The following is a 13,050-nucleotide window of genomic DNA, read 5'->3' on the forward strand; positions in this document are numbered from 1 at the left end:
TGTGTGTGTACCTTGGCGTCTCTGACCATCAGCTGGTAGCTGCTGTGTTCGTCCAGGCTGAGGTCATCAGGCAGCGCCGGAGACGATGACTTGTCTGACAGCTGCTCTGACATCAGAGATGCCTGCTCCACCTCCGCCAGTTGGATCTGCCCCACAAACACACAGTAACCAGTCAAGTTGCATCTACAATATGGTGTAGCGACGTCCCAACAACTTGCTGGTGAAGCGGTGTACAATATGCAACCTATTGGATTTAGTAAAATAATGATTGGGGAAAAGTTAAATTATGTACAGACCGTTGTACAGAAAAAACAGTGCGATAAAGTGAAAGTTTGACACACAGCAACATAAACAGATTGGATGAATCAGACAAGAAAATGGCTTTTTATGTTGCAAAATGATGAGCACACCACCACAATTTAAACATTGCTAGTATGAAAATGTCACATTTTGCTTAGATTATATATTGATGCTGACACAACATAGGAAATAAATACTCAAGATGAAATAAACATGAGATAGAGGGCCCTATTTTAACGATCTAAGCGCACGGCGTGAAGTGCACAGCGCAGATGCGATTAGGGCGTGTCCAAATCCACTTTTGCTAGTTTGACGGCGGAAAAAAGGATCTGCACATGGTTCAAAAGGGTTGTACTTAGTGTCTTCATTAATCATAGGTGTGTTTTGGGTGTAACATGCAATAATCCAATCAGATTGTCATCTCCCATTCCCTTTAAAAGCCAGGCGCGTTTGTACCTCGGCGCATTACTATTATGTTACTTAACTTATGTTATTATTAATTACTATTACTATTAATATTGAGGGTTGAGAAAAAAGGAACAAAAAAGAAAAGAGAAGAAAGTATAGAAGGTGAGAGGGGAATAAAGATGAATGCACTGTTTATAAAATGAAAGCCACATTATATTATAGCATATTTGCATTCCAGCCAACCTCCAGGCATGTCAATACCTTTTGATTTGCCTTTTGAGAGAAATGGTAAATATCCCGCTATAGAGGTCCTCGGTGAGGTATATTTATATGTACGCAGATAGTAATTTAATATTGGCTAGCACCAGAGCTAGCCATTTACTGTAGGTCACACTTCTTCACACGCATCCTAATATCTAAATCACATCGACAGTAAGCTGCTGTGACTCGTACATTGACACACACACACACACACACACACACACACACACACACACTAAATATGCAATCTGGACATATATCAGACTGAAGTCATGGAATCACCTCTGCTCTGAGCTAAAATTGGTTTTACTTCTTATATGTGACCGATGTTTTCACGTCTGTGTGCGTCATGAGTGAAAGCACGTGGTGAGCAACCAGATTTATTATTTATTTATTTATTATTTTCATTTGGTGGTGACATGTACATGTACGCACCTTTGAGAAAGACACTGCATGATGTCTGAACATTCTTACTGCCTATAATTAATATGGTGTGAAATCTGACATCTAAGACATCCAATATTGGGTATAGCTATCTTTATACAGTAGCTATTTCTTTATATCGTTATATCAAATACAATCTGGGTATTCACTGTATCTGACTTTATGTTAAATGAAATGAAATTTCCAGGATGATCAGGAACACCATTTAAAGTGCACGTTTCATGAAGCCTTTCCTCTTTTCATAACTTTGAGGGGTACACATGTGATTTCCTCAGCTAGTCCTTGGCATCTTTCACTCAGTATTGAAGATGAAGGCAGCGCATATATTGCACAGACATTGAAAACAAGGACAATGTGCGTGATACCACAGCTATAAAAATACTATTAAAATACTGTACTGATTGCAATGCAATGCTAATCTCAATATCTATTACAAAGATAACAACGTCACCTTCCTTTAATCATGCTGGGATTTTACTAGGAAAAATGGTTTTAAGGGATACTTCGCATAGATCTGAGCAGGGTTTTATCTTAACCTTGGGCATTATGGATTACACAAGAACGATTTTGCTGCAAACATCATTTTGAAATCATGATATATAATACTAATTGAGGCTAAAATGAACACAGCAGGAGTATTTTGTTGCTCGGAAAAGAAATTTAAACACAGTAGCAGAAAATAAACAGCTGTGCTGGCATTCTGACCCCGAAACAACGATGTCTATGTTGGTATATAAGAGCTTAAATAAATACAGAACATTCCACAGCTTTGGAACATGTGTAGGAGTATTTACAGCTCTGGATTTCTATGTGTTGTGTCTTCTTAGTGCCCTGGCTTTCCGTCTGGGGAATAGTTACACACATGTATAAGTAAATAGAATTTTTTCTAGAGAATTGAACAAACAACCTGAGGAACTGGAATATGATGTGGATCCACTGAGGTCTTTGATCTTATATTGACTAGGGGATACAGACATTTGCATTTGTGGGATTGACACCAACTGTCTCACCCTCTCTTCAAATGTTTGTGATACTCACTGTTGCTATGTTGGGTGGTAGAGCTCCACACATTAAAGAGATTTAATCATACAAGCATTTTCCTTCTATCTACTCACTCATTTACACACACTCACACACACCATGGCTAATGTGATTGTGATATGGTAAATCCATATACACTAATGGGATAGACACACGTTTCTCTCTCTGTCTCTCTCTCTCTCTCTCTGTCTCTCTCTCTCTCTCTCTCTCTCTCTCTCTCTCTCTCTCTCTCTCTCCCTCTCTCTTGCTCTCTCGCTCTCTCTTTGTCTCTCTCTCTCTCTCTCTCTCTCTCTCTCTCTCTCTCTCTCTCTCTGTCTCTCTCTCTCTCTCTCTCTCTCTCTCTCTCTCTCTCTCTCTCTCTCTCTCTCTCTCTCTCTCTCTCTCTCTCTCTCTCTCTCTCTGTCTCTCTCTCTCTCTCTCCCTCCCCCCCCCTCTCTCTCTCTCTCTAGCTGTGTTCAAATTCTCTGCGGTAAATTTCATTCACTATATAGTCCACTATAAAATACCCACAATGCAGAGCTAATTTGTATAGTGTACATACGATGTACCCTACATTTTACTCCCGAATACCGCAACGCTCTCTCTCTCTCTCTCTCTCTCTCTCTCTCTCTCTCTCTCTCTCTCTCTCTCTCTCTCTCTCTCTCTCTCTCTCTCTCTCTCTCTCTCTCTCTCTCTCTCTCTCTCTCTCTCTCTCTCTCTCTCTCTCTCTCTCTCTCACACACACTCTCTGTACTTCACACACAAACACACTGGATTGGTTTATTTTTGCAGACATGGTTAATGCGAAGAATCAAACTGCTTCGATCCTAAACTGCTCATGAGCTTACATTTATTTTTTGTTATTTTATCTTATATATTATCGTATATATTTTGGAGAACACAACCTTGTTCCTAGGGCAGTACCCTATACAAGTACCAGTCTTTCAAGTTACTAATTTTACTTGTACACTAAACGTTCCACAATTTTGGCAATATTTTTTATATACTTTTACTCAAAGTTTGGAACGTCCAATTTCCTCTGCACTGCGGCTCTTGTTGCTGCTAACTTCCTTTCTTGTAGGAAGGAAGACGAAGACTGAAGGAGACAGTGTTGAATCCCTCATGTTGCAGAGAGGACATGATCCCTCACGACTTCCCACTGGTGAATTCTTTTCTCTGAACAAAAAATGATGAGTTTGATGGTGCGCCCAGCCAATTAGAAAGACTTGCAGCCAGGCATTGACACCAGGTCTCTGTAGTGGTGGGCAAGTGTCTGTTCGCCTGCTCCACCCAGACATTATTTAAAAATTATTATTTTTATTTAATGACTCATTTAAAAATTGTACATTTAGTGGCAGGGTTGGTCCGAGGGTAGAACAGGCGCACATAAACATAGAGGTTTATGCTTCGACGCAGAGGTCCAGGGTTCGAGTCCGACCTGTGACGATTTCCTGCATGTCTTCCCCCTCTCTCTCCGCTTTCTCACCTAGCTGTCCTATCCATTAAAGCCCAAAAAGCTTATCTTAAAAAAAAAGAAGTAAAGAATAGGTACAAAGGTATACCGGGTTTAAGTGGAAGCAACAGATAATGTGTAACAACACTGGAGATTTGGGCTTTAAACATGGCTGTGCCTTTGTCTGTCAGTGTGTGTATGAGCATACACAGAAATGATAACAGTTGCTCTATCTAGATGATGCAGATTTTGTATAATTGGCAACTTTAAGCTGCTTCAGGTTAATCCAACCTACTGTTCTTTGAGTACTGTGAGCTACAAGGTAACGTGTGTGTAAATCAAAGGAGAGAAAAGTAAAGAAAAGTGCAGAGAGGTGTGAATCTAGATAGTTAAAAACACAATTGGAGTAGCACTACTTAGGTGTAACCGGAGTCAAAATAAAGTTGCTGCCAGAGGCGTCGTTAGGATCTTGAAACATTGGGGGCTTAGCCCAGGCCAGAAAAGTCATCTGGGGGGGGTCCAGAAAAAACATTGTATTGCTGGTAGTTAAATGCATCAATCTGGTGCAGAACAATAGTTATGATATGTATTTCAGTCCTCAAAACGCCTGCTGATTGGAGGAAGACCATTTGGGGTGTGTGTGTGTGTGTGTGTGTGTATGTGTGTGAGAACACTAACCTCTTGTGGGTGGCCCTTACAGTCCTTGCAGACAGGAGGAGAGCAGTAGTGGTGGAAAACTGAACCGGAGAGGTTGTCAATCATGTCCCCTTCTAACGAGTCCTTAATCAGCAGAGACACACTGTCCAGCCACCGGCTCTCCTGCAAAACACACACACACACACACACACACACACACACACACACACACACACACACACACACACACACACACACACACAAGCTCTGTTTCTGTCAGTAGTATGAGGACTGACCTTTTGGTCTGTTTGTAATTAGCACAGATACCAGATCAATAGCTTTCATTAGAACTCCAGAGAATAAGAGAATATATGTACGTTTATGATGGATAGCCATAGCGTTCTATGGATGCATATCATCATTCATATCACCAAATAAAGATATAATCAAATACATATTGTACAGTCAGCTATCTCTGAAACTAACTTTATCTCTCTGTTTTTCTTTAAGAGAGCAGGATGAGAAGAGATGAGATAATATCGGTGTTTGGTGTTTCTTGCCCCAAAAGTCGCTTTCCAGGCAGCGCGACAATGGTTATGTTTAGGGTTAAGGTTAGGGTTAGCTGCCTGGAAGGCGACGTTGGAGGCAAAAAACACCATCGAGCATTAATATCATTCTCATGCCTGTGCGTTTGCCACAAAACACTTGCAGAAAGTAACTGTAACAGTAATTTTTTACATCTTTACATTATTGCACATTAGTGAGCTTTAGAGGTGTTGGTCGACACGTTTTCCACAGGCTAGCTGTTCCCTCTGCTTAGAGTCTTTATGCTAAGCTATGCTACCGGCACCAGTTCTGCACTGAACCTCTGCCTCCGTTCCAACCCGCTCTCACACTTACACACTCACAGCTATCCACTCATTTTAAAGCTACTGTACACGTTTTACAGCAAACACTGTCACTGACTCAATGTCCTGCCCATCAACTCGCCTGCTTGAAATTTCCACCACTTCATTCCTTGTTCTCCCTTTATCTCACTCTTTCTTCCCTAAGTTTTTTGTTCAACATCTGTAATGACTACATTTTGTGTTATTTAATTAATCGCAATCTGTCAGAGCCAGTGTTATTTTCAGCCGTTGATGGCAGGTGCAAAACAGAGATCGATGACTTTTACCTGCTTTCAGCCGAGCCAGAGGGGCAGACAAATGCCAATGTTGTAGGATTAATTGCATGATCCCTTTAAAAATAATGACACTGGTCTATTTAAGGCGAGCTGTAGATAGCTTAGAATCCCCATTCAGTGGCACTGGAGAACCTAAAATAAGCAGTGGCAGATTCTGTAAAGACTTACAGTCAGCAGGACGCAATGATGGAAATCAGATGAGAAATCAAATGAGGGAAAGGCAGAGGGCCCGCAAAACAAGCTTTTAATTAGACATAAGTAGGCAGCTTTTTGAGGATGGCAAAACACAGGCCAAGATTTCCACTGTGCTGCAGCAATTTAATTCAATTTTATTTATGGTGTTAACTCATAACAATCGTTATCTCATAACACTTTACAGATGGAGTAGGTCTAGACCACACTCTATAATTTACAAATAATTCAAAACAATTCCCAGCAGTGTCCCGAGATGCTCGGAAATGTCTATCAGCTATCAGGAAGGGAATTTTCTTCATGGTTATATGAGAGAATTTGGACAGAAATGTAGCCTGTATCTTATACTTTTTGTACAATGATAAATATGTACACCGATTCCTGCTTGTGTAATGTACTGTACAAGCATCGGATGGGTCTCTTATTTGGCATGCTTGCGTCATTTATCATCTTAAATGAGAGGAAATACAGTTGAAAATTGATTCAGTCTTAAAAGGATCCACGCAGATAGAAGAGGTTTACAAATATATTTCCATTGAAAAATACTAAGGTGATTTACAAATGAAGAAATACAAGTCACAAATTAGAAGCACGGACACAGATACACATTCACAGATACAAATCCCTCTGCATTTATTTGTGCATTGTGTTTACAGAAACACTTTGCATTTATTTGTGCAGTGACTCACAAGTTGCAAATTGATATATGACTGTCTTAGCACCATAGAAAGCAGGTAAACGTCTTGGAGATTACCTTCTGTGTTTTTTAATGTCTATAATTTCCTCAGTAAGTCTTGTTTCTTTGTTAACTATTTTCTTTCTTTCTTTTTCAACTTTTTCAAGTTGCATTTTTTGCCATGTCAGCTCACCTTTTCCTGCGGCCATGTCTAAAGTTTAAACTACTTGCTCCCTCCAGGGCCTGCTCTTTCCTACTCTTTGCCTCCATCGAAGAGCTACTGCTAAAGGGTGTGAGGTGAAGAGGGCAACCACAGTCGATAGCTGGACCTTGGCAGCACCCGCTGATGTACTATATGCACATGCATACACATTGTTTTGAGTGTTGGGAGATGCACAGTTAGGGGCGAGGCAGCCTGATTGATTAGCTATGTTGGGGGCCTTGGTTGTGGTAAATGGTGCCCATGACCCTGTTTGATTCACTGCATTGCCATCTGCTTTCTCCCATCTAGAAATGCTCTCATCCACTCTGATCCCCACGCTGTGGATCCTCTTGATTTTACAGACATTTAATTACTTATATGCTTTTTTACACAAATTCTGTATATTTGAAGACATTCTACTGTGTATCTATTTGCATACCATAATACAGCTCTCAGTGTTTTGAAAATATTAAGGATCCAGTCCGTAAAAGAGATTTTACCACTGTTTGAAGTTGCCTCCTAACATTCCACAAAATTGTGATTTATTTAATTAAAAAGATCATCAAAGGTCTAGATTTAATGTACAACTAGAAAACAGACAGCACATCCTTCAGCCAAGGCTGCACACACCTTTAAAGCTGTTCTTTTGACAACATGAAAATATTTACAAAATTGTCAATACCTGCATCAAAAACTAATCATTTTTTACTTGACCCATGGCCCAACTTTCAAGCACATTTCTTTGAAATCTGTTAACAGTTTTTTTGAGATATTCTGCCAACCACAAACAAACAGGACCCGAAACATAACCTCTCTGGTGGAGGTGTAATAATGAAAATGACATACCAAGACTCAAATTCTAGCTGTTTTGGAGATTTTGACTGTATCACACAATCCTCAACAGCACATGGATTTTATATTATGAATGCTACTTGATTAGGTTCTACTGTATATGCTTGTGTACCAATATTACCTTGTAGGATCATGAGATTAAATTAACAATTTTTACTTCCACACTCAGACAGCTACTGCTTATCAGCATTATTAGAACTGCCCTCATCTAATTTTGTATGCTGCACTTCATTTATGGTTTAAAAATCATTATTGTGGCCCTCTGCTATTTTCAGGTCACGCAGGAAGACATGCTGATGCTTTCGCCTGCAGAGCAACTCATGAATAATATTTCAGTAAGTCAGCCAACTCACTTGGACTGGATTATTATGCGACCGCATACAATGTAGGATTGATATCTAGTGTCCAGGCTCTGACTTTGTCACTTGGCACAGCAGAGAGTGGGAAGTGATGACAATATAAAAGTACACTCAGACCTACAGGTGGATGCTGGGGTGGACCTTGGGCTTATTAGCTCTATACAGTATGAACAGCAGCAGAGGCAGCAAGTGATTGTGGCAAGAAAAGCACTGACAGCTCACATAATAAAAAGAGTGAATTAGTAAGTATGTTGTGTGATTGTAGTAGCGGACTTACGTTGTCTACCAGAACTAGCTTGCAGGCTTTGCTTCATTTATGTGCCACTCTTTGCTGTTAACACTTTGATGGGACAGACAGGGACAGCAGCGTGCCAGCAGCAGCTGCACTCGTCCATCAGTGTCGACACTGCATCTGTTCAGCCAAAATACTGCAGCACTCTGAAGCATTTGGACACTCAGAGCCCAACTGTATGATCATGAATTGAAAGTTGAAAGAAAAGAAGCTTGGAGCCTAAAAAATGATGCTTGGAGCAGTGATGGAATACTAGAGTAACTATTCTCTGGACTCGTGACTGGACTTGGACTCGCACACTGATGACTTGGACTTAAGGATTTATGAAATCGCACTTGAGCATTCATGAAAGTTCCTGACTACTTTTATTTGTAATCGGCAGTGATGGAGTACTCAAGTCCTGAACTTGGACTCGAGGCCGACTTGAGTCGCTATTCTCTGGACTCAAGACTCAAACGCAGGTAATGGTGACTCGACTCTGACTCGAATCGTTATTTGGTGACTCGGACTTGGATTCAGACTTGAACACTGGGGACTCCAGACTTGGCTCGGACTCGAAAGTTGGTGACTCGACTATAACACTGACTTGGAGATGACATGAGAGACGTTATGCAGCCGGTACGGGAGACAGTCCAAAAATATAGCTGAAACATGTCCGGCAACACTGAATCTGACTTTTGTTTAACAATCTGGATCCTTTGCATCCATCAAGCTGACTACAATTAAAAATGACCAGGCTGTTATCAATCACCAGTCTATAAAAAGTATTTCTCTCACTTGGTGTTAGGGGTGGGCAATATGGCCCTAAAGTAATATTACAATATTTCAGGGTATCTGTTATGATATTCAAGAAAAGTCAAAATACTGAACAATATTTCATTATTAAGTTCAAGAACATACAATTGTAACAAAATAAGTTATAGTTGTATATGTCAGCATAAACCTTAAAGGTCCCATGGCATGAAAATTTCACTTCATGAGGTTTTTTAACTTCATAAAGCCTACGGTCCCCCAGTGGCTAGAAATGGTGATAGGTGTAAACCGAGCCCTGGGTATCCTGCTCTACCTTTGAGAAAATGAAAGCTCAGATGGGCTGATCTGGAATCTTCCCTTTATGACATCATAAGGGGAAAGGTTACCTCCCCTTTCTCTGCTTTGCCCGCCGCCCACAGCTGCCCAGAGAATTTGGCCCACCCATGAGGAAATAGAGCTACAACCGTGGCCGCAAGTTGGTCAAGGCCACACCCCCACCCTCCACCTTGCCCCCCCTCTCTCCTCCTAAATAGCATTTAAAGCTACAGACACAGAAATGGCACATACTAAGGAAAGCTCATTGTGGGACTGGCTCTAGTGGCTGTAATTCTGCACCAAGGCTGAATTTCGGGAAATAGACTTCAGATACAGTATTAGGGGACCACTAAGGCCTATATAAAAGAGACTTCAGATACAGTATTAGGGGACCACTAAGGCCTATATAAAAGAGACTTCAGATACAGTATTAGGGGACCACTAAGGCCTATATAAAAGAGATTTCAGATACAGTATTAGGGGACCACTAAGGTCTATATAAAAGAGACTTCAGATACAGTATTAGGGGACCACTGAGGTCTATATAAAAGAGACTTCAGATACAGTATTAGGGGACCACTGAGGTCTATATAAAAGCATCCAAAAAGCAGCATGTCATAGGACCTTTACCAGTTTGCCTTCAAATATTCAGTATAAAAAAAGACCTGTCACTTGTTTAGTTTGTAAACAACAGTAACTCAGAGTGAGATTGAAATTCTGTAAAAAAATAAAATAGTACAATACTGTGCACTTCTAAACAGTTGCCAAATGAACAGACAATTACGTCTGAATGTCGGAACAAGTCGGAATTTTGCCTTTTTCACAATGTTAATTTTTTATCATATTTAAAATGATACCGATATTATCGTGAACAATATGACAGAATATTACGATACGACACCCCTACTTGGTGTCCCAAACTTTCAGTCTCTGATAGACTGCAAGCTTTGTACTGACTAAATACAACATAATATTGGTCAGGCTTTGTTACATATTTCGCTGTGAAATAATAACCTATTCTATATGATGCACTTTCTTTTACATTAGCTTTTTTTATATATACAAAAGTTGGATGGACGTTTTCTTTTCTGCAGTTATGGAGTTAAAGGTGAGACATGGATTCTACACCTGAGCTCTTATCATTTTACTGATATTTCACTTATTATTCCTCATTAGCATAATACAGCAAGAGACAAAAGGAAGAAATTCACATTTTGACACTGCCTAGTTTCTTTGATGGACTCTGGACTCCCTCATATGAGCTGTACAATAATACATCTTCACACTAATGACTTATTTGCAAAGAGCTTCTGTGGCCATACAGTTAGTCTCGCTAGACCTTCCTCCACCAATGCGGGGGAGGGTCTGGCTAGTCCACATAGCATGGAGCCGCTGCAAAAGTAGAAAACTCTATTGCTTATGCTCTCAGCTTGTTTTTGTTATTTCTCCCCGAGATGGCTGAAGTGCTCCACTGCCTCTTAATCACACTTCAGTATAATTTAAACCTGACATGGCTGTGATTTATTTTTGAGTTTGAACTTGTATCAAATAATTTGAGCGTTTCTTGGGAGAAAAAAGAATCAAAATCTCAACATAAACGCATATAAATAACAGGCCGAACACTGTGCTTTTATTCTGCCAAAGCCATTTGCTGGCTAATCAGAATAGAGATTTTAAATACAGTGCATGTGGAAAGACACAAAAAAAGAGTTCCTCCTCTGTCTCATCTCTCTTTTTACTCCTCTTCTGGTTAAAAATAACAGTAGGCTGACAGACAATGAGCTATAAGCACAATGAGACTGTGGCGGATGGTGCCACCCACTCACACTGTGTGAAGCTTCCACAGTCAGCCTCTCTCTGTTCTCTCCTCACTCACCCATTGATTCAGTGTCATCCTTTAAGATGGATGAGAATATTCATTTGCTTTAGTCTAAACCAAAGTACAAAAGATTACTTAGGTTAATTAGGTTCACACTGCACACATTCAAACAAACCAAGGCTTAATGGGGAAAGAGATCCCAGAAGAAATCGGACTTGACTGAGTCCAGATAAAGGGTGGACACACATTATGGTTGTTAGGCCAATTAGAGTTACGACAAGTGATCAGACACAGTTTGTCTGGGTCTATTTCAGTCTGGGACAGATGGTGTTATTGGTAGGGAGATAAAATCATACAGAGTGTGTGTTTTTAGCCACTTGGAGGCAGCAGAACAAGCCGTAAATTGACATATTATGACTGATAAAGTTGTAATAATATAATAATAGCTAATATGTCAGACAACGGTTGCCTATTTACAACAGCAGTACACGCCAGGCAACATTAGCATTCATTTGGAGTTGTGCCACCTGAAGATTAGGCCAATTTTCACTCTCCTTTTAGCTCTGTTTTGATCTCCGCTAAATGTATAAAATATACAAGTATTATATGGTTGATGGGAACAGAATTGCTGGAAAGAAAACAAAGATCCAAAATAGACTGAAGGGATCTGTAAAGCTAAGGGGAGGACTAAACAGTGATCAAAGGGTAAAATAGCACAATAAGCTGCAATTAGAATTTATATTCATTGGGTTTCAGTGCAGAACCACTTAGGTAGCTTATCTTAAAGCTACTTTAATCAGTATTCATATATTACGAGTGGACCAAATTACTGCATGTAATGTGAAAGTGGTTGCTAATAGTGAGGAAACCACAGAGAATTCTCTGCAGTTCCTCACAGCTCTACGGGGCATTTTGGCGGTTTTAAGCTCATTATTTTATTTTTTTTCCAACCCACAACTTGTTAACTGCTCTTATCAAGTGGTTTTCAGCTTCAGTAGGAAGCTGTTTTCAGTGAAAGAGCTCTGCTACCTGCCGAATCGACTTGCTGGTTAACATAGTGGAGTATTTAGCAGCTAAAGAGCCCAATATTTCTCAGAGGAGTTGGTGCAGACCAAAAAAGTTTAATTGTGGGGATAGCTCTAGCCAGGTTAGCCATTGTTAGCAATACCAGTTGATAACAACGCATTACGCTGTTTTTTTTTGTGCACACGCGTGTCCACGGTGAGAAGGTGTACAGGGCTGAGCGTACGGCTGATTTAGTGAGACACAAATAAGACAGAAGTGCTAATAACTGTATGTTACTGTAGCTTTCACTACTGGTGATGCACGGGGCAGCCATGTTGGATTTTGAGCTTGGGGTACTCAGAGGTTGTCCGACTTCCGAGCTCGGAAATCCGAGGTCAGTGGGGAGAGTGTTTCTGACTTTGACCTCGGAAATTCCTACCTTTGAGTACAAATGGAAAGCACCATTACATTCATCAGGTGGACACAGACACGTCTCAAAATGAATGCAAATGTTGCTTCATATCTGTTGAATGTGTAAATACGTAGCTGTTTCCCAAGAAGACATCAACTTAGAAGGCAATGCTATGTCAATGTTCCATTTAGAACGTTTATGACATAACACTTCTTTTAGTAAGTGTCATTCGGTTTTTGTCATGACAAGTTATGGTTATGGTTAGAGTTAGGGTTAGGGTTTATGTGTTCATGACAGTGTCATGTCACTCTTATGTAAACTTAGCACAAAAAGAAACGTCCTCTCACTTTCAATTGCTTTTATTTTTTAACTACTAATTACGTACTACTTACTACTGTCTATTAGATATGGGACGCAAATAGGTTGAAAGGAAAATATTTCTCTGGGATGAACACATTCTTGGTCCTT

At 40.2% G+C, this 13,050-nt stretch overlaps 1 protein-coding gene across 1 annotated transcript in view; it reads right to left on the minus strand.

The window, feature by feature from the left end:
- Window positions 1-13,050, minus strand: part of cacna1ib (calcium voltage-gated channel subunit alpha1 Ib) — a 208,259-nt gene that overhangs the window by 15,445 nt on the left and 179,764 nt on the right. The window contains exons 34-35 of the mRNA XM_078270804.1: window positions 4,565-4,705; window positions 12-146 (exon numbers count right to left, since the gene is read on the minus strand). Of these exons, the coding sequence (XP_078126930.1) occupies window positions 12-146; window positions 4,565-4,705 (276 nt within the window). The remainder of the gene's footprint in view (window positions 1-11; window positions 147-4,564; window positions 4,706-13,050) is intronic.

Source organism: Sander vitreus, chromosome 2 (genome assembly GCF_031162955.1).
Source record: "Sander vitreus isolate 19-12246 chromosome 2, sanVit1, whole genome shotgun sequence".
Classification (NCBI taxonomy): Eukaryota; Metazoa; Chordata; class Actinopteri; order Perciformes; family Percidae; genus Sander; species Sander vitreus.